We start from the raw sequence: 18,539 nt of genomic DNA on the forward strand, positions 1-18,539 counted from the left end.
ACCGGAGAAAGCCTAGGTTAAGCGCGCTTGTATCTAGTACACTGTGCCCAGCACGGTGTGTGGGGGATTGTTGAGTAACTCAAGCTAGCTGGTAACTATTGGAGTTGGTTAGGATGGCAGGGAAACTGCTACACCAGGAGCGGAGGCTCGCAGAAGTAGCCACCGTCGCGTCGCAGAGGGCATTACTTTCTTTTGCAATAGTTACAATTCATGTATTTGAGTCTAGTGTATTTGAACATTGGAACTCAATTCGACCGATTCCCGGTGAATGTGACGCCCTTTGAACTTCCTCATCCTGGGTGTATATCAGAGAGCACAAGGTAGGCAACAGAACAGGTAGTCAGATATGCCATAGAACCGGTTAATCCAACTTTTGTCACCTACAGCAAACAATATCGGTGGCCTCAAAATATCTCACAACCTACAAGATAAACCAGATGGCAGTATTATATGCCGCTCCCTCCAGGATCCCCTCTCCCTCGCTCTAGTAGGATATTGGCCTCGGTGGTCTAATTACTTCGGCTATGTAGTTCTTGGTGGCCGTCCTCCTATTCGCGACATTGCAGTCATACAAAATGATCTACAGAGTCCAGGCTTAACGTTCAAGAATTCGGATATTTGAATGATGGAGTTAGACTCAAGCATGGAAAGCGCCAATGTGATTCCGGTTATTTCATCTACTACCCATCACTTTAAGCATTTGCTATCCCGGCTAGGTCTGAACATTATTTTATGATTTGATTTTGACATACCGCTTCTACCACTACCGATTCAAGAGACAGACAGAGCTCTGTCGGCTCCAAAATGAACAACGCAAGTTATCCCGAGGTAGAAACAGTTAACTGGGAGAGCTTCATATCTCAGGGGTTATTGTAGAAGCTGCTCGTTGCGTACCTTGCGTTGAATGCTGAGGGCTGATTATTGCCATACGGAAGTCATGTTCGGTAAGATATAGTAACATTTGTAGTTAGAAAGGGGACCTGGATCAGTTATGTCATGAATGACTTTATCCCGATGCAATTATAGTCTAATTAGAGCGGCAAAGCAATTGGTGCACCAGTATTCGGGTCTTCAACAGTGACCTCTGCAGTTTTCTTCAGCTGATCCCAGGACTTCTGAAACCGAGCATGCAAGACGGGTTCATTGTTGAGCGGTGCAAGGAAGGCAATACTGTTCATCACAAAATGAGCTATGCGAACTCGAGCATTTATGAGGAAAGGGAAGAATTGAAAACCCAAGGCACAGTAAATTAAAGATTCGGAGTGCGAGGGGAATGACACATACGTGAGCTCAGCAGCAGGCAATCCGCTATACTGCGGTTCGACCCAGCGGTTCAGATCTGGATTTTGCCCGGGGATCCCCCACATATATGTTCCAATCTAGATGTTAATATAGTTAGTTCTGAACTCCCTCACGCCATCGGAGTTTGTGCTTGAATATACTGTCTGTAGTTGTCGTATGCTTCTGCGGCACGCATCGAGCCGTCGACATCCTCCCTACTGGGAGTTTGACCAGCAACTTTGATCTTCTGTGCTTCATTAGTATGAGCCTAGGTGTTTGGGTTGAGTAAGCTGAATCCTACATAAAAGCTAGACATGGTAGGCGATTGAAATAACGAAGTTTGACTTATGGGAAGTGCAGGAAGAAACGATGTTGATGGACCATTTATACATCGATCATGAAGAGCCCCGCCCTCCGTACAGCTGAAATGTGGAGCATGTGATACTTTCAGCTTTGCCTTTCTAGGTTTGTGGCGTATACGATAAGTATATGATCGTCACTCAATGTCCTCGACAGTGCGTAGCATCATTACTTATTGACTCATCGCTCGAAGCGACCCACACACCAGCATATAGCCTCCTCCCGTTGCCGATGATGAGACCATTTCCGGCTGGATAGAGCAAGGTGAATCATCTAGGGAGAAATGTCCCGTTGCGATGGACCTCTTCTCATGATTCATAGCGTAAATAGTAAGCAAGCTGCACCGCTCTGTATTCCACACAGATCGACCATTCTAAAGATGACATTTAGGGCGCTGATCTGTATTGATAGCGAATAAGGCATGTTCGCACCAAGTGGGACCAAACTAACAGTTGCTCGCCTACGCTGTAGGTACAATCCAGTATATACACTGCGGACAACTTTGGTCAGCCACGTAGTAAGTTATTCACTACGATCACTATTCCCTTTGGCCATATCATGATGCGCTTCCTTCCCGTCAATTTGACGACAATCCTCGTGGAGCTCCCAGGTCTCCAGGAGACTCAGGCGCTTCATGCCTCGCTTCAGTCCTGCCCAGTGGATGGTGTTGAGGAGATGATTCCTGCTGCCCGCACCCTGCTCGTGCACTTTGATCCTGAAAGCTTAAGCGTGGAGGCCTTAGCAACCGAACTTCAGCAGCGAGACCTTTCCCTCATCAGCCCCCGATCGGACTGTCAGATAGAAATCCCCGTCTGTTATGACGGCGTGGATCTGGACAACATTGCAAAACTGACCGGCTTCAGCGTGGAAGAGGTCATTCGTCGCCACAAGGAGAGCGAGTTCACAGTGGCATTTTGCGGTTTTGCGCCCGGCTTCAGCTATCTCAATGGCGGCGATCCTGCCCTGTTCGTGCCGCGCCATCAGACTCCACGGACCCGCATCCCAGCTGGCTCCGTCGCCATGGCGGGGCCCTTTAGCGGCATCTATCCACAGAGCAGCCCAGGTGGGTGGCAGCTCATTGGCACGACCTCGGCCAAAATGTGGGACACAAATCGGACCCCAAGCTCGCTTCTTCAGCCGGGCTATCGGGTCAAATTTGTGCAAGTGGATGATCTTGAAACCGCTGGAGTTAATACTACACCTTCTTCAATTGAAAGTGATACTGCTCCTGCTTCTGGATCTATCAATAGCCAGGAAAAGGCAGCGCCGAGCCAGACGTTCTGTCACGCCAGCCCACATTTCAAAGTTTTGACGGCGCCAATCCCGGCTCTTTTTCAAGACCTCGGCCGTCGCGGTCAAGCGAATCAAGGTGTTTCTGGCTCCGGTGTATTAGATCGATCGGCGTTCCGAGCTGCAAATTGCATAGTGGGGAACCCAGCTGGCACTGGATGCCTGGAACTTACGCTAGGTGGCTTTTCATTTGAGAGCTCCGGTCAGGCGGTGATCGGCTGCGCTGGGGCACCCTGTCCCATCACGATTGAGGATGCAAAAGGCCGGACCACAGAGATAATACAGAATCATCGGCCGATTTCTCTGGAGTCGGGGGATGTCGTGACATTCGGGCATCCACGCACAGGGATGCGAAGCTACCTGGCCGTCCGCGGTGGCTTTGAGATCACTCCAGTCTTGGCCAGCGTCAGCACCGACACATTGGCTGCTGTGGGGCCCAGTCCAGTCACCGCTGGATCTGTATTAGCCTTGAGGAACGCACGGAAGGGACTCACAAGTGTTTCGATCCACGAAGCCCCAGCATTTACTCTACCCTCTGCAGTTGACGTGGTGACTCTAGATGTCGTGCTTGGCCCTCGCACAGATTGGTTTACACAACAAGGCCTGGACACGTTCACTGAACAGCGCTGGAAAGTGACTGCAGATTCAAGCCGAACTGGGATTCGCTTGTCGGGAGATGTTTCGATAGAGCGCAAAGATGACCAGGCAGAACTACCCAGTGAGGGTACGGTCAACGGAGCTATTCAGGTGACCCACAATGGTCAACCTGTACTATTTCTTGCCGATCACCCACTAACAGGTGGATATCCGGTCATTGGGGCTGTTGCTGAATACCATTTGGATCTCACTGGCCAGCTACCGGTGAACACAATGGTGCGGTTTCGTGCTATTGGGCCCTGGTCAGAGATTCAGCCGCAAAGCGATCTGACCCATATTGCATAAGTCATCCTCTTTCCATTCTGAGCATTGATTGACAGGATCGGTGACCAGCAAACATACCATTGGTCATAGAAATCTTCGCAGTGGGCACAAATGCAAAGCAAATTTTAAATGAACGAAACATCGAGGAAGGTGGAGGAGGGCGAAGCATATGGTTGAGAAACTCGAGTGCTATTGTTTGCTCCTTCTTCCAATAAAGTCTATCAAATCATAGAATAATACAGCAATGAGGAAAGAAATAAAGAAAGTATTGATTGCGAATCGCGGCGAGATCGCGGTGCGCATTATCCGTGCTTGTTACGATTACGGCGTCAGATCAGTGGCGGTATACTCAGACCTGGACGTGGACTCGCCTTTCGTTCGCCTTGCCGATGAAGCCTATGGGCTGAAGGGATTCCAAACAGCCGATACCTACCTCAATATCGATAAGCTTATTGCTGCGGCGAAACAGTCCGGAGCAGATGCCATTCACCCAGGATACGGGTTTCTATCTGAACGGGCGGACTTCGCTCAAGCAGTCCTGGATGCAGGGCTGACCTGGATCGGGCCTGATCCAAGTGTGATTGAGGCACTTGGTGATAAGGTTGAGGCGCGACGCATTGCGCTACGCGTGGGTGCACCGCTGGTAGCCGGCAGCGATGGCCCTGTGTCGATGGCAAAAGAAGTCGTAGCCTTTGCGAGACAGCATGGCCTACCAATTGCGATAAAAGCTGCCCATGGAGGTGGTGGTCGCGGTTTGAAGGTGGCTTGGAGGATGGATGAGGTAGCAGATTGTTATGAATCTGCCGTCAGGGAGGCAACGGCGGCCTTTGGCCGCGGGGAATGTTTCATAGAACGATATCTCGACCGTCCGCGACATATCGAGGCTCAGGTTCTAGCTGACAAGCATGGTAACGTGGTCGTGGTCGGAACGCGCGATTGCTCCGTACAAAGACGACATCAAAAGTTGATCGAGGAAGCTCCGGCTCCATTCCTGACAGTGGGGCAGCGGGAGGAGATTCAGAATGCCGCTCAGTCAATCTGTGCTGCGGCTGGTTATTCCGGTGCTGGCACTGTGGAATTTCTTTTAGGAGTCGATGGCAGCGTCTCCTTCCTAGAGGTCAATACCCGACTTCAGGTTGAGCATCCTGTCACAGAGGAAACCACAGGACTTGACTTGGTCGTGGAGCAGTTCCGTATTGCCGAGGGACATCCGCTAAGCATCTCGTCTCCCATTCCTCCCCGGGGTCATTCCATCGAATTCCGCATCAATGCAGAGGACCCGGGTCGAGGGTTCCTACCAACCCCTGGCCAGATCACGACTTTTCAGCCGCCTTCTGGCCCCGGCATCCGTCTAGACAGTGGTGTCGTTCAAGGGTCGACCATTCCGGCTGTTTACGACTCCCTAATGGCGAAGTTGATCGTCTCCGGCGCAACCCGTGAGCAGGCACTGCGTCGTGCCCGTCGTGCGCTGAAAGAATTCCACATCACCGGGGTAGCGACAGTTCTCCCGTTCCACACTGAGACGCTTAACTCTGACGATTTCCTGGGTACTAATGGCTTCAATGTGCACACGCGCTGGGTGGAAACTGATTTCTCGGCGACACTGGCCCCCGCTCCACGACCGGACCCAGCACCTGAACAGGAGCTCATTCGGACTCATCTGGAGATTGATGGCAAGCTGGTATCTGTGGGCCTACCAAGCCTGCTCCTGAGCGGAATCGGGTCGGTAGCATCCTCTTCACCTAGTGCCAACAAACAAAAACCAAAGAAAGATAGCGGAGACATTCTAGCACCAGTCTCTGGAACGCTTCGAGCCTTCAAGGTCCCTGACAGTACGTGTGTCCGTAAGGGCGATGTACTGGCAATGATGGAGGCGATGAAAATGGAAACACAAGTCACTGCACCGAGAGACGGGATTGTCCGCCTTCTCGCCAAAGAGGGTGAATATGTGCAGGCAGGGAGCGTGATACTTACGTTTGAGCAAGACGAGCTCATGTTCAAGAATTGAAAATAGACTAATACCAATATTTAACTATGACAGATAATGGCAAACAGCCATATATAAATTCTGCTTCAATGAAGAGTGTAATGGGTGGATTGCATTGCCTGCATAAACCATGGTATAATTCTCCATTGTCTTTGGATTATTGCGCAGGAACTATCAAGCGAAGAGCATAACGATGAAAGGAACATGCACCAAGAAGCAGTCACCTAAAGTACGTGTCCATGTTTCAATGACCATAGGGCCTTTTGCCTTTTCCATCGAGAACCTCGGCAAAGAATTCACGAAAAGAGATTGGTTTGAAGTCGGGATACAACTCTCTCGCATCAAGGTACCCGAGATATTTTGCATAGCGAGGCTGATTATCCTGGCGAACATACTTGCTATATGTATATTGTGTAATATAAACCAAGGTCCGCTTGCTTGGATCCCCCGGATCAAGAGAAAGGGAAGACTGGGCATCATTGAGTCTTTTCTCACTTTCTTCAATCGTCTCCTGTAAATAGATGTAGTGAGTATATATCCTACAATATCCAGGGCATACGCACATATTGTCTGTCAACTTTCTCGCCCGACAGGTCCTCAACGATATCGATGATCTCGTTTTCAGTCAAAATATCACCCCAAGTATAAACATATTTGTCCACCGTTCGATCATCGGCGATAATCTGTGCAACAAAGCGGCCAATATCACGGACATCTGTCAGTATATTGGGGGCATTGCCGTCACCATGGATCGTCGTGTTTGGCACCAAAGCTGCGTAGTCAACGCGCCCAGATGGTATGCAGGGGAAGGAGATTTGATGCCAATACCCAACGTCGATGACTGTGTAGGGAAGTTGTAATCTTTTGATCTCATTGTATATAACCTCTTTCTGATCATGGTTTCACATATGTTAGACAGCCATTGGGGGTTCATTCTGTTTCTTTGTAGTCATATGGGGGCACATACCTCATCGCGAAGCAACATTGTCCCTTGTGGTGGGGCAACTGTGATGAATGCACAAGGAATAAACCGCTTGATACCCGCAGACTTGGCAGCTCTCACTAACGTCTTTTGCTGTAGGAGGTCGTGAGGCCCAATGGCACTGATCAAAATGTCAATACCTTGCAAGGTGGAAACAAGCTCTTGTTCCGAGACATTTAAATCAGATACACGCAGTGGAACACCACGATTCTTGATCTGCTGAACAGATGGTTTCTCCACGGAGCTAGGCCGTACAAGAGCCTCAACATCCTAGACGTGTAATGAACAAGGTTAGCAACAGAAGGAGTTGACCTTATGTCAAGAAATTGCATTTTCAACGAGAGGGGTGAATGTGATAACATACAAATTGGTTGGCCCCTAATAGGCCATCTAATATGGAACTCCCCGTTGCACCAGTAGCCCCAAGGAGCAACACCTTTTGTTTCGTAGACATTTTCGCCGACAGTAAGTCATAAGACGAAAACCGATGTTTTAGCTATAAGTCGGTGTATAAGTGTATATACTAGCCCTATGTCCTTTATTTAAAGTAGCTACAGAGTATGAAGTCATGACCATAGCTAAGGAGATAAGCTTATCAATCATTAATAATCAATATTCATGCCAGCTTAAATCTTCGAAGCCAAAAGCGTGAAGGCCTTTTAAGTGTTTAGCCGGCATGTGCACTGGGTCCACTACATAACTTTATGCCCACAATTCACAACACAGGCCACCTGTTGACATTGCACAGTTTAGTGACGTCAATGAGGTACGCTGAAATCGCGGCCTTAGAAATAAGGCGGACAATAGATAGCGTATTTCCTTTAACAATCTGTAGTTGGAACCTCGTAATGTGAGCCCGAGTAAAATCAACACTCGCCAAAAGGATACCACTGTGGCATACCAAGAACCAATAGTACGAGCAAGACAATTTGAAGGGATAAAACCCTTCAAAATCTGAACATATCCGTAACATATCATCTTGTTTTCAAGACAGCTGGGGTTAGTCAAGCCCTTGTGACCATGTAGGAGGGCATTAATTTGCTATTATCCTCGGGGTTTGTGGCTGCGTATCCGGTGTAGCATTGGATAACAAGCAGGATAAACGGAACTATTGACGAAGCATTTATCTGGGGTTATTCTGGGGAAATTCGCTTCCATCAATCTACTAATCTAGCATCCAGTTTCCCTCGTTGTACGACCTCCATGGCAATCGATGGACGAACTCGTTGGCCAGGGCTGACTACTACAACTAAATATTGTCAAGTCATCCCGACCACTTGCCTTATTTATAGTCAAGACCCACAGCTGTGGAGGTTCTGATTGGTGTGATACTGGTTGAGGAAAGTGATCTCGGACCCACTCCAACTATTCGGGAAATCAGATGATGGTTTGAGGATCGATTGGGAAGGCAAAGGGATGATATCAAAATCCTGGGACATTGGACATCACCTTCCTGATGCAAAATCCCCGCGTTGAGATACAATGTATTCCCCGTCTGACGGATTTATAAATCGACCTCATGATCCTCTCCAGATCACCATTGCTGTATCAATCACTGGAAAACATCCACCAAAACAGGCTCTACTTTTCATTTATAGTCACAATGCCTGAGACTCTTGACCTATCTTTGCTGAAGGGTACTCCCGAGCAAAGGGAGCAGATCTCTGCGGAGCTACTCCATGGTCTAAAGACTCGCGGTGGTGTTAAATTGAAGAACCACGGTCTTCCAGACAAGCTCGTTCATGAACTATTCGACTGGGTGAGTTAGGTGTGTTTTATCAGTCCCAGAATAAAGCTGATTTCCCCAGACTCGCAAGTTCTTTGCCCTTCCGCATGAAGATAAAATGCTGGCCAAGCACCCTCCTGAGGCAAACCCCAACCGGGGCTACTGCTACGTTGGACAGGAGTCCATCTCGAGTATTAGTGGCTATGAAAAGGGGCTTCCGCAGGGACGTTTCATTCGTGATATCAAGGTATGGCTTGGTTTAGCCGTATTCAGACCATCACACACTAAGAGCGATACAGGAAACCGTCGACTTCGGCTCACCTCGCGATGAGCTCGTAGACAACATCTGGGTACCTGAAGAGAAGCTCCCAGGTTTCCGCAAGTTCATGGAAGACTTCTACGAAACATGCTTCAAGCTCGAGCTCGAGATTCTCGCTGCTCTTGCGAAGGCACTCGGCGTCGACGAAAACCAAATGGTAGCCCTGCACAACAAGGCCGAGAACGAGTTCCGCATCCTTCACTACCCAGAAGTTCCGGCATCAGAACTGGCCGACGGCACCGCGACACGTATCGCCGAGCACACCGACTTTGGCAGCATCACCATGCTGTTCCAGGACTCCGTTGGGCGCCTTCAGGTCGAGGACCAGCAAAATCCTGGTGTCTTCCGCGGTATCGAGTCAGCAGACAAGACAGAGATCATTCTGAATATTGGCGACTCGATGCAGCGACTGACGAACGATACTTTCCGCGCTGCGTGCCACCGTGTCACATACCCGCCCTCTGTTAAGGTTGGTACAGAGGCAGTCATTCCTGAGCGGTACTCCATTGCGTACTTTGCGAAGCCGAACCGCTCGGCGTCACTGTTTCCTTTCAAGGAGTTCATCACGCCTTCAACCCCTTGCCGGTACGAGGACATAAATGCATGGGATTTCCAAAATCTTCGCATTTCCAGACTGTTTAAATAAGCATTGTATATAAGTTTACTGCATGACTAGTTTATGGAATACGCGTTTTACCTGAAATATGTCGTTGATGCATAGATCCTCGGAATTTGTCTTAGGCGCAGAGTGGTAGATCCCGATCGTCCTCAAATAGTCCTAAAATGACGACAATCAATATAGCGGACGTCGTGTTGTGTCCGAATCCTTAGGCAACTGTATCTGACTTTTTTGCGGTTTTGTGGACAGGTTATATATTTCTCCCCGGTCCACCAAGGCAAGTAATTCTCGCGCCTCGTTCATTTTCGATGTTATCGGATAATTTAGTCTGGCTGACTAGTAGAAACAAGACCATCTCACATATATATCGTGCTTCTTAAACAATCATGAGCCGAGATTCTGCTGCAATAAGCGAGCAGTTACGTCTTATGGAGGTCGTCGTTGTATGGTGCCTTGACGAGTAATAATATCATAATTTTACTTGGTCCTCAAGTGATAGCTGGTAACATATTGAGCATGACAGACGACCCCTGGACTATGTGGATAGAGAAGACCGCCTGAGCAGTTTTGGATATTACCCCCGTCGCGTTACCGACCCTGGGGGATTTAGATACATTAGTCTATTAACCAGGAAGGTATACCATAATGCACAATCTACGTACTCTCTATTGTCCATATAGGACACCTCCAATATCATAGCTAGTACCCCATTAACACCAGACACAATGGAAACAGATAACTCGCGTCGACCTACTTCTCCCTGTTCAACTGCAGCACCAAGCCAGGAATCTCGACTCCAACAGCGTTTCCACCACCGTCTACCTCAAAAACAAATAAATCCAGCGCACGACCCTGGTACCTTAGCTTATCCACATCCATCCACGAAACACAAGTCGGCGTCCCAGCATCAGCAAGCTCATTCTTATCCTGCAAAACAGCCCTGAACGCCACCCTGGAGCCACCTGATTCCGTGCTCGAAACCAGGCCGGTTGGATACAACCTGATACTCAACGCCTCCGGGTCCTTAACTCCAATCAACGAAGCCAGGGTCTCCCTGAAATCTGTCCCATTACTGACGAACCTGTCGACGAACATACCAGGCAACTTATCAACAGAGACAATAATCGAGGAATTAAGCCCAGAAGAAGCTGTATACTCGCCACCAAACCGAGCCCCGGCCTGCTTAACCGCTGTCTTCATCAACGCAGGCAAGATAACATCGCCGATGATATCAGCGTGCGCATTCAGGTCTGGCGCGGTGACGCTGTCGGTTGCAAGAACGGCGAACCCGACGTTATAGTCTGGCACGAGACCTATGTAGGAGCTGTACTGTCCAATGCTGCTATAATACGTATAGATGTCGATCATAGAGGTGTCGGGGTAATCTCCGCTGCTGTAGATGATCCAGGGGTAGCCGAGGGAGTTGGCTGGGTTGGACGTGTGGGTGACCGGCTTCAGCCAGCGGTTTGATTGAGCCTCGGTTAGGAGGGTTGAGTTGAGGATTGCCTTTCCAGCGGTGGAGAGATCGGTGATTGTTGAGTACATCGCGAGGGCCCTGTATTTCGGATTAGTAGGGTTCTAGGGTTTCAATCTGGGGCGGAGGACTTGCGGTGCGTCTCCTGCATATTGAGTGGACCAACCACTAGTTTTGGGGTCTGTTGGGATGATACCGGCTGAGTTCCTTGAAGGGGTGTGCAGGCTGGTGTTAGTGAGGGCGAGTGGGTGGAGGATGCGACTTTTGAGAACATCGTTGAATGGTTGGCCCGTGACTTTTTCTATGATGTAGCCTAGAATCTGGAATGCAACGTTGGAGTATATGGGGGTTACCCCAGGAGGAGCAACTGGCGGTATATGAGCTAAAGCGCCGAGGGTTTCTGAAGAGCAGATGTATTAGGCTTGGATATAGTATTATGGAGAGGGTTATTGTCATACCGGCTTGAGATGAATTACTCCGTGTGCAAGTACCACTGGTGCCAGCGGACGATGGCAAGCCGTCATCGATGCTGTAACCCTCTTTCTCTATGCCATTCACACAGTCTAGAAGTAGGTTGATTAGGTCGGTACCAGCTGTAATATTGTTATGTTAGGAGTACTCACAGTCCCTAGGCAGGCCTGACATATGGCTGGCTAGTTGGCCCACAGTGATATCCTTCCAGTCCACATATTGAATAGGATCCTGCGTTACATTCGCACTCTCTGTAGTTTCGGCTAGTTCAGGAAGATATTTCGTCACAGGATCATTCCAGATGGTATCCCCGGCCTCAACAAGAATAGTCCAGATGGTGAAGATCTGGGTAAGTCCACCGATGCGGTAGATGCTGTCCTGATTCACATGTTGAATCCGGCTGGATGAGTTGCGCAGTGAAGGAGCAGTGTAATGATAATCGAAGAAGAATGGATCTGCACTGGCACTTCCCTGATTGGTGGAGAAAAGCGATACACTGAACGATGTGGTATTGGGATAGACTTCTCCGTGAGAACCAGACCCCTGGATATATAGTTCATCGAACTGCCCGGTGAGGTTTGCCAGGGCAGATGTCAATGTTGTCGAGTTCTTGTCGAGCGTGAATGCTGGGAATGCTGGCCCTAAGAGTGGGCAGGGAGTAAATGAAGATACGGAATGAATAAGACAAAGGACGGGGAAAATGATAGTAAAATGTGATTTAGACATTTTGATATGCAATAATACTTTTGATGCTTCGTGTTGACAGCGTTATGATGGTTCCCTGAGTTAGGTATTTATTTTCTACTTGTCGGGTCGGAGATGGAACGTGTACAAACCCTGAGGTATTTCGGCCCCAACATTAGGAAGATCGGATCGGAGATGCAACAAGCCTTCACACAAACACTAACACAGCCTCACAAAATGGGGGGCCTTGCACACAAACCAGCATTAGGAAACAATATTAGCCAATGTAGGAAGAAAGAAAGTATTAAATAGAAAGAATGGAGAGAATAGAACCGCCGTGACGCCAATCAAGTACGGGATGGCATATATATAGGTACGTCCCCGTTCAATTTCCGACGGTTGAATAAGGCGAGACAACTTGTTATATCCAACCAGTCATCATGTCCAGATTGGGAGGAAGGAAGAATTCTGCAGCTAATTGGAAATCATAGCCAGTCAATGACGGATCCTCGGGCATGTCTAACGGTCCAACGGTAGTGTCATAGGACAGTCCTGTTGTAGTATCCAGGCCTAAATCTTGCCTTGCGGCAAGGCTCTGAGAAGGATAGGTTGTTTCTGGGCTTTCGAAGTGGTAAGAAAACCAGCCCTGGATGCGAGCAACACGTTTCTCGAAGTCGACAAAGACGTCTCGATCGCCATCCAAATCCACCTGTGGTGTAGATAATGCTGCTAGGCGCTGCCGCAGTCTTCCTAGAGTTTCCGGCCATGTACGACTCTGCGGAATTAGGGCCGCCTTTCCCATGCGTGAAGCTGCGACAATTTGCCTACAAGCAACCAGGATGCAGAAAGCCATTTGTACCCATTGTGTGTTGTTGAACCCCTGTTCGCCCCCTATCGGCAGCCCCATGTACATTTTTAGAATATTATCTGCGGCAGTAAGGCCAGAACAGAAGATCTCGTCCCACCAGGTCTGAGAGACTATGGAACATGCCGACCTAGAAGATAGTGCGCTCTGCTGAGAAAGGCTCAGTTGGTACAAGCATAGCTCTGTGGTATAGAGCTGCATAGCCATAACCGCTGAACAGTCCAAGAGCGCCATTCTCAGCTTACTTCATACGTTAAAGGCGGGTTTAGGGGGATACTCACGAGTTTCATAAAAGTCAACAGGAAGCTGGCCGCGTAATCTATCTAAGTCAGATTTAATGTTACTGACATATAGCTCTGCTGCTGAGCTCGTGCTACCCAGCTCGATGCCGTGTTTCCAAGACAGATTGTTAATCTTTTCCGCGATAACCTGCAATTGGAAAATGTGCATAATGTGTTTGTCATGAGCGAGGTCACCTTCATTGTGTAGAGACTGGCAGCATTGTTCGAGATAAGGCGCTATATTTGGGAAGCAAGACGGCTTGTGTAGAAGGATGGAAATGCTAGATCTTGTCTCAGTACCGTCGGTGTTTTACGACAAGAGGAAACTTACGTGGATGACAAGTAATAACATCCAACCACGGCTCTCTGCTCCTCAAGGCCCCAGGATGGGCGAACATAGTCTTCATCGTCGAGTGCATATTCTTTATTAAATCTAAGTGCCGTTTTCCATGTTTTCGTTTGTGGTGGTCGATCCAACCGCAGCTCAACCAGAAGACCTATAGCCAGCTGTAGAAACTGCGTATATCGATGGGGTCGCGAGTGGTAATGGGACCTGTCAAGCATAATTAGGGGGTAGGCTTTATAGGTTGTTCGAAGCTAGTTACCAAGCCAGAAAGACCAGCATTCCCTGTAGAAACTCAAATGAAACGTCTCCGCGCATAATCATGCGAGAAGCAATGATTCTCTTGATCTCCTTACCTAGCACTCTCTGCAGTGGCATATTGGAGTATGCCGCAGATGCGAGTAAAGCTAAGAAGAGAAATGGCTTTTCTTGCCGAAGATCTGGGGCAGTGACCTCCGGTGAGATAACAACGAACGGAAAATGTAACGCCATTTCCGTCTTATAAATATCTATGAAAGACTGGGCAGTTTCCATATTTAGTAGACCGCGTGCAATAACGTCCATCCTGTCCTTGTCAGTTTCTTCGCCAGTTGGACTGCATATAGCGTTTTCGAGGACTGTTGGGTTTGCTGGAGTTGATTTGGAGTTAGTCATGAGTTCATTGATCTTTGACTCAAGAGCTTCTATCTGCCTGCGCTGTCAAGTGAGTTATATTATATGCCAATACTTGCACGATGATTGCGTACCGGTCTTTTTTGAAGCCCTTAAACCGCCGACCGGTCTCACGATATATACATTGCTTGTTCAACCGTGCACACCTATACAATCTCAATAAGCTATACATAGACCGCCTTGGCTTTCTTGGACCATTACCGAGAGCAGATATCTGATTCTGCAGTATTCCGTACACACCGGACCTTGGACTTTGCACAATTCTGACAGGTACTGGAAAGCGGCATGATGTTCGGAGGCACCGGTTAAAGTGTGCACGTCCAAAGCTTTCTTATGCAATTTCTTAGCACAAATAAGAACACTAGTAGAAGTACAATTCTATTGCACATGGATTCTGGAGGTCACAACGGAAGTCGGCTCTTGGCAGAGCTCCTTGCACAATATTTACGACAGGAAGCTGGAAGTGAGGCTGTGCAGCGCAGCCAAGCAGCTACTAGTCCACTAGCGGTCATCTACGTTTCCCCACATGCCTCCACACTTCATCCAATGTATATCGTGCGTGTATTTATCAGCTTGGGAGGGCTGCGCATATCTTATGGCTCGTGCAGCTACATTGACAGGCATACCTTCCAGCCATTCGGAGGCGTTGTGAAGTCCGTATTCTCCATAAGGTACCTCACAGACATGGTGCGAACTTGAAGTAGCAATCAAAAAAAAAAAAAAAAAAAAAAAAAACCAGGTCGGCTTAGGCAATGATATAGCGAAGGTCACATGGTTACGCACTACGCTATATTTCAGCAGCGCACAAGTTGGTTTAGTCAGCTTACTGGCAGCCTCGGGCTGCGCTTGTAGATTGCACAGGTTATCTCTCGCCCAGCAATACCGAGATTCGCGTTGGCCGATTGAAGGGAAAAATTGCACTGTCGGAAGAATCTACGAAGGGGAAGGAAGGTCTGGAGCGCGACTGATCACCCGCGAATTACGCGACGGAGGGTGAGAATCCTGGGTGATTAGGCGGTCTCCCCATTCTCACCTCTTTCCCAATTAACCTAATGTGTGTTTGTAGACATTCTCTAACTCTCTAACGTCTTATTCACTCGCTCTTCCAGTCCTGCTTGATGAGGTCCGCTGCTCTTTCCGCAAATGCATACACCGTGGCTTGCAGATTCGCCGTGCTTATAAGCGGGATAGCACTCGCATCCACAACCCTCAGTCCTTCGATACCATAAACCCTCAAATTGGAATCCACCACTCCGTCTCTCTCGCGAGGCAGCATAGAACAGGTCCCCGCAAAGTGCCACATGGATACTAAATTCTCCCGGGCATACTTCTTCGCAGCATCTAAGTCTCCCCGGAAATCTGCAGCTGGGTCACGGAACTTCAGTGGCTGTTCGAGCAGCTCCCCAAGCTGAGGTGACTCTGCTAAGTTTTTGATACCGAGCAAGTGCCGTGCTATGACTTCCAGATCGAGAGGATTCGACAGGTAACCTGGATCAATGATTGGAGGGGTTTCAGGATTGATGGAGTTACTTGTGCTCTTTTTGTCAGATTTCGTGAATATACCGTTTGTTGGGCGGAGGGGTTCACTCACATATAAACGCTTCCGCGGGAAAGCGGCTGAGAGAGCATTACTCCAAGCGTGACAAACTTTCCAGGCGAAGCAGCTGGGATAGTCTCATCATTGAGGTCCTTGGCATAATTCGTCTGCCCTAAGGCGGACAGGTAGGCAGCTGATGGTTGCTTGGAATCAAGAACCGTTGTATTCGCGATGTCGTAATAGGCGCGTGCCGCCCTGTGCTCTTGTGAGTTTTCGGGGGCGTGGTTTATAAATAATGCCTGGAGAGCACTCCGGTCCTGTGGAGGAAGAGGCAAATACGCGTAGGTATGAACCCCGAGTGAAGCTAGGGGCCCAGACTGCGTGGCAGTGTATTCCTGCATTGCCTGGCCGAGGGCCTCAGCCTCTTGTCTTACCAGAGAGTCCTTAGTCTCAAGTTCCGCCTTTGCTTGAAATGCGGTGTACGATATCATATGATCTAGACGTAGTAGATGTTAGTTATATCCGTCCCAAAGCGAGTATACGTCGAAGAGGGAAATGGTTTCGTGTTATTTGACAGTCAAATCAATATAACAACACAAAGGTTTTGAATGTACTAGATCGGAAGCTGCTTATATACCTTGAAGGTTCTGCCCAACTCCGGGAAGGTTCATAACTAAATCGATGCCATGTTTCTTAAGAAGCTCTGCTCCACCAACTCCAGAAAGTTGGAGGATTTTGGGGGATTGAAATGCGCCAGCGGCAAGTATAACCTCGCCGCTTGCCTGAACAGTTTGGGAGGCACCATTGACACTGTATTGGACTCCAATAGCCCTGGGGGACTTGCTTTCGTCAAACAGGACTCTCTCAACAAGTGAGTTCGTGAGAACGTGGAGATTGGGTCGAAGCTCGACAGGCTTATAGTAGGCTGAGGCGGAGTTGCTCCTCTTGCCCTCCGAGTCGATGCTAGCAAGGCAGCTGAATGAGCCTACAGAGCTGTGGATGAACGGATCCCCGGCGTTGTATTGCCCTCTGCTGCGGAACAGTTCGGCCCATGCCTTGCGAATAGGATGCGTCGTGTTGCCAAAAGATGTTTGGATCGGACCTTTCGCTTCGTTCAATTCAGGCCAGTCCTCAATTGCCAGACCCTCTTTGGCATCCTGTGCTACAGTGGGACTGCTGTAGGCCTTGGAGAAATAGTCCTTTAACATGGACCAATTCCATCCGGGGTTACCGAGTGCCTCCCATGAGTCAACAACTCCCTTGAAAGGAGGAACAAAGACGTGTGCATTTAATGAACTGGATCCTCCGAGTGCCTTGCCCTGGTTGAGACCAAGCACTCTGCCATTGAGGCCTGGCTGTAAAAGCAATAAGCCCACACCCTTTATCGACATAGAGACGGCCCTTACCTGTGGGGAAGAGTGGAATTTCCAATCGGCGTCGGATCCAAGTAGTGCGGCATAAAAGATGGGTATGTTGACGCGGGGATCAGCTGTCAAGTCGGCGCCTGCTTCGAGAACCAGCACAGAGGTGCTGGGGTCCTCACTGAGTCGAGAAGCAATCACTAGGCCAGCCGTACCTCCGCCAATAACGACAAAGTCATATACAGCAGCCATTTTGTACTATGGGCAGAATTGGAGAATGTGAAAAAAATCGAGCTGGGAGCGTAGCAAGTGACTTGTTGAAAAGAAAAGGAAGACATGTGGACGGTACTTATTACTATCATAGTAGTAGTAAACAAAGAAACAGATTTGATCCATACCACCCAATGAGAGTACATGGGAATGCTGTACTTGGCTCCACAAATGCCCCTCCTCAATGCATGTGAGATTGTTAAAGTACCATTTCAAATTAGGGCTGACGGGAAAGATGTAACCATGGATCCTGGTGGGTATGCGCCGAGGCTCTCGAGTAGACACAAAGATAGGCAATTGTCCAAGTGCAGCCAAGACATTTCATTGTCAGTTGCATGACTCTTCCCCCTTCCCCTAGGTATCCTACTTCTTTGCCATCCACAATCGTTACTACTCTGTCGGTCACCACCATCAACATTTCCGGCTGACTCAGCATTGGCGAGCGTCCCGCTTGGCGGCCCTATATTATAAGCAGTAGAGTGGCATGACCTAACCGCTGTAACGTAACCTACCCATAAGCAAACCTAACTGGGGTCGGTTAGGCTAAGGTATAAAAGCTAACAACCTAGGTAGGTTAAGATGGAAAACTAGGTTGACCGTAGTTAACCGTGGATGCCTGATAAGGCATCAATCCCATTCAAGAAGTTGGTGGATTAGCAGACATGCTTGCTGAGTTGGCCATTTCAAGGACCAACAAACAAGTCATTAAAGCCTTGATCGATCTGTGGTCGCATAGTGAGGCCGAATGCATACCGTGAGCTTTCAGCTCTATGCTAACTAACTCTAGCGTTGCTACGTGGCTTCGGATATGGTGTGGCACATGGCCACGCCCATTATGCCTACTAAAACCTAGTAGACCAACTTCCACATATCTGCAAAACAATTTGTAACGGCCTTAGTATTCCTGGACAGCTTTTGCAATGTTGAGAGCTACATACCTTAACGGTTGAGTAAGAAGGCCATGTCATCTTTGGGAGAGGTATACTATGAGTTAGTTTAATCATCCTTTTGAAGTTGTACTCTGCAGGTGAACTCCTATTGACCTTCGTACTTCCCAGGAAGCAAATTGAAACAATGCTGCCAGAAAAAGAAATTA

The 18,539-nt window shown here is 48.6% G+C and overlaps 7 protein-coding genes across 7 annotated transcripts; 3 read left to right on the forward strand and 4 right to left on the reverse strand.

Annotated features, from left to right (window-relative positions):
• Nucleotides 1-2,199: 2,199 nt before the first annotated feature.
• Nucleotides 2,200-3,873, forward strand: BDV37DRAFT_293442 (allophanate hydrolase subunit 2-domain-containing protein; the record flags this gene model as incomplete). The annotated part of the gene is made up of 1 exon (XM_032089417.1): nucleotides 2,200-3,873. The coding sequence occupies one exon, from the start codon at nucleotides 2,200-2,202 to the stop codon at nucleotides 3,871-3,873; it is 1,674 nt and encodes a 557-aa protein (XP_031942364.1).
• A 223-nt stretch (nucleotides 3,874-4,096) lies between these two features.
• On the forward strand, nucleotides 4,097-5,860 carry BDV37DRAFT_293443 (acetyl/propionyl/methylcrotonyl-CoA carboxylase subunit alpha; the record flags this gene model as incomplete). Its single annotated transcript, XM_032089418.1, has 1 exon — nucleotides 4,097-5,860. One exon carries the CDS (start codon nucleotides 4,097-4,099, stop codon nucleotides 5,858-5,860), a length of 1,764 nt encoding a protein of 587 aa, XP_031942365.1.
• A 223-nt stretch (nucleotides 5,861-6,083) lies between these two features.
• On the reverse strand, nucleotides 6,084-7,275 carry BDV37DRAFT_293444 (aromatic alcohol reductase; the record flags this gene model as incomplete). Its single annotated transcript, XM_032089419.1, has 4 exons — nucleotides 6,084-6,350; nucleotides 6,403-6,729; nucleotides 6,807-7,091; nucleotides 7,186-7,275. 4 exons carry the CDS (start codon nucleotides 7,273-7,275, stop codon nucleotides 6,084-6,086), a joined length of 969 nt encoding a protein of 322 aa, XP_031942366.1.
• Nucleotides 7,276-8,424: 1,149 nt separating this feature from the next.
• On the forward strand, nucleotides 8,425-9,512 carry BDV37DRAFT_271012 (isopenicillin N synthase family dioxygenase; the record flags this gene model as incomplete). The annotated part of the gene is made up of 3 exons (XM_032084653.1): nucleotides 8,425-8,580; nucleotides 8,630-8,794; nucleotides 8,847-9,512. The coding sequence occupies 3 exons, from the start codon at nucleotides 8,425-8,427 to the stop codon at nucleotides 9,510-9,512; spliced, it is 987 nt and encodes a 328-aa protein (XP_031942367.1).
• Nucleotides 9,513-10,235: 723 nt separating this feature from the next.
• Nucleotides 10,236-12,480, reverse strand: BDV37DRAFT_293447 (serine hydrolase domain-containing protein; the record flags this gene model as incomplete). Its single annotated transcript, XM_032089420.1, has 3 exons — nucleotides 11,583-12,480; nucleotides 11,095-11,326; nucleotides 10,236-11,040 (listed from the first exon to the last, which is right to left on the reverse strand). Exons 1-3 carry the CDS (start codon nucleotides 12,154-12,156, stop codon nucleotides 10,236-10,238), a joined length of 1,611 nt encoding a protein of 536 aa, XP_031942368.1. The 5' UTR covers nucleotides 12,157-12,480.
• BDV37DRAFT_246275 (fungal specific transcription factor domain-containing protein) lies at nucleotides 12,046-14,697 on the reverse strand. Its single transcript, XM_032081742.1, has 5 exons — nucleotides 14,350-14,697; nucleotides 13,866-14,294; nucleotides 13,592-13,813; nucleotides 13,261-13,541; nucleotides 12,046-13,191 (listed from the first exon to the last, which is right to left on the reverse strand). The coding sequence occupies exons 1-5, from the start codon at nucleotides 14,445-14,447 to the stop codon at nucleotides 12,536-12,538; spliced, it is 1,686 nt and encodes a 561-aa protein (XP_031942369.1). The 5' UTR covers nucleotides 14,448-14,697; the 3' UTR covers nucleotides 12,046-12,535.
• A 671-nt stretch (nucleotides 14,698-15,368) lies between these two features.
• Nucleotides 15,369-17,425, reverse strand: BDV37DRAFT_271014 (GMC family oxidoreductase; the record flags this gene model as incomplete). Its single annotated transcript, XM_032084654.1, has 4 exons — nucleotides 15,369-15,804; nucleotides 15,867-16,308; nucleotides 16,450-17,167; nucleotides 17,219-17,425. The coding sequence occupies 4 exons, from the start codon at nucleotides 17,423-17,425 to the stop codon at nucleotides 15,369-15,371; spliced, it is 1,803 nt and encodes a 600-aa protein (XP_031942370.1).
• Nucleotides 17,426-18,539: the final 1,114 nt, after the last annotated feature.

The sequence above is a fragment of the Aspergillus pseudonomiae genome, assembly GCF_009193645.1.
Source record: "Aspergillus pseudonomiae strain CBS 119388 unplaced genomic scaffold BDV37scaffold_26, whole genome shotgun sequence".
Classification (NCBI taxonomy): Eukaryota; Fungi; Ascomycota; class Eurotiomycetes; order Eurotiales; family Aspergillaceae; genus Aspergillus; species Aspergillus pseudonomiae.

Coding starts and splice junctions, on each gene's coding strand:
- BDV37DRAFT_246275 (XM_032081742.1), bottom strand. CDS start 14,447: ATGTATAGCTTATTGAGATTGTATAGGTGTGCACGGTTGAACAAGCAA. Junction 14,295..14,349: donor AAGGGCTTCAAAAAAGACCG/GTACGCAATCAT, acceptor TTGACAGCGCAG/GCAGATAGAAGCTCTTGAGT. Junction 13,192..13,260: donor TGTTGACTTTTATGAAACTC/GTGAGTATCCCC, acceptor TGGACTGTTCAG/CGGTTATGGCTATGCAGCTC.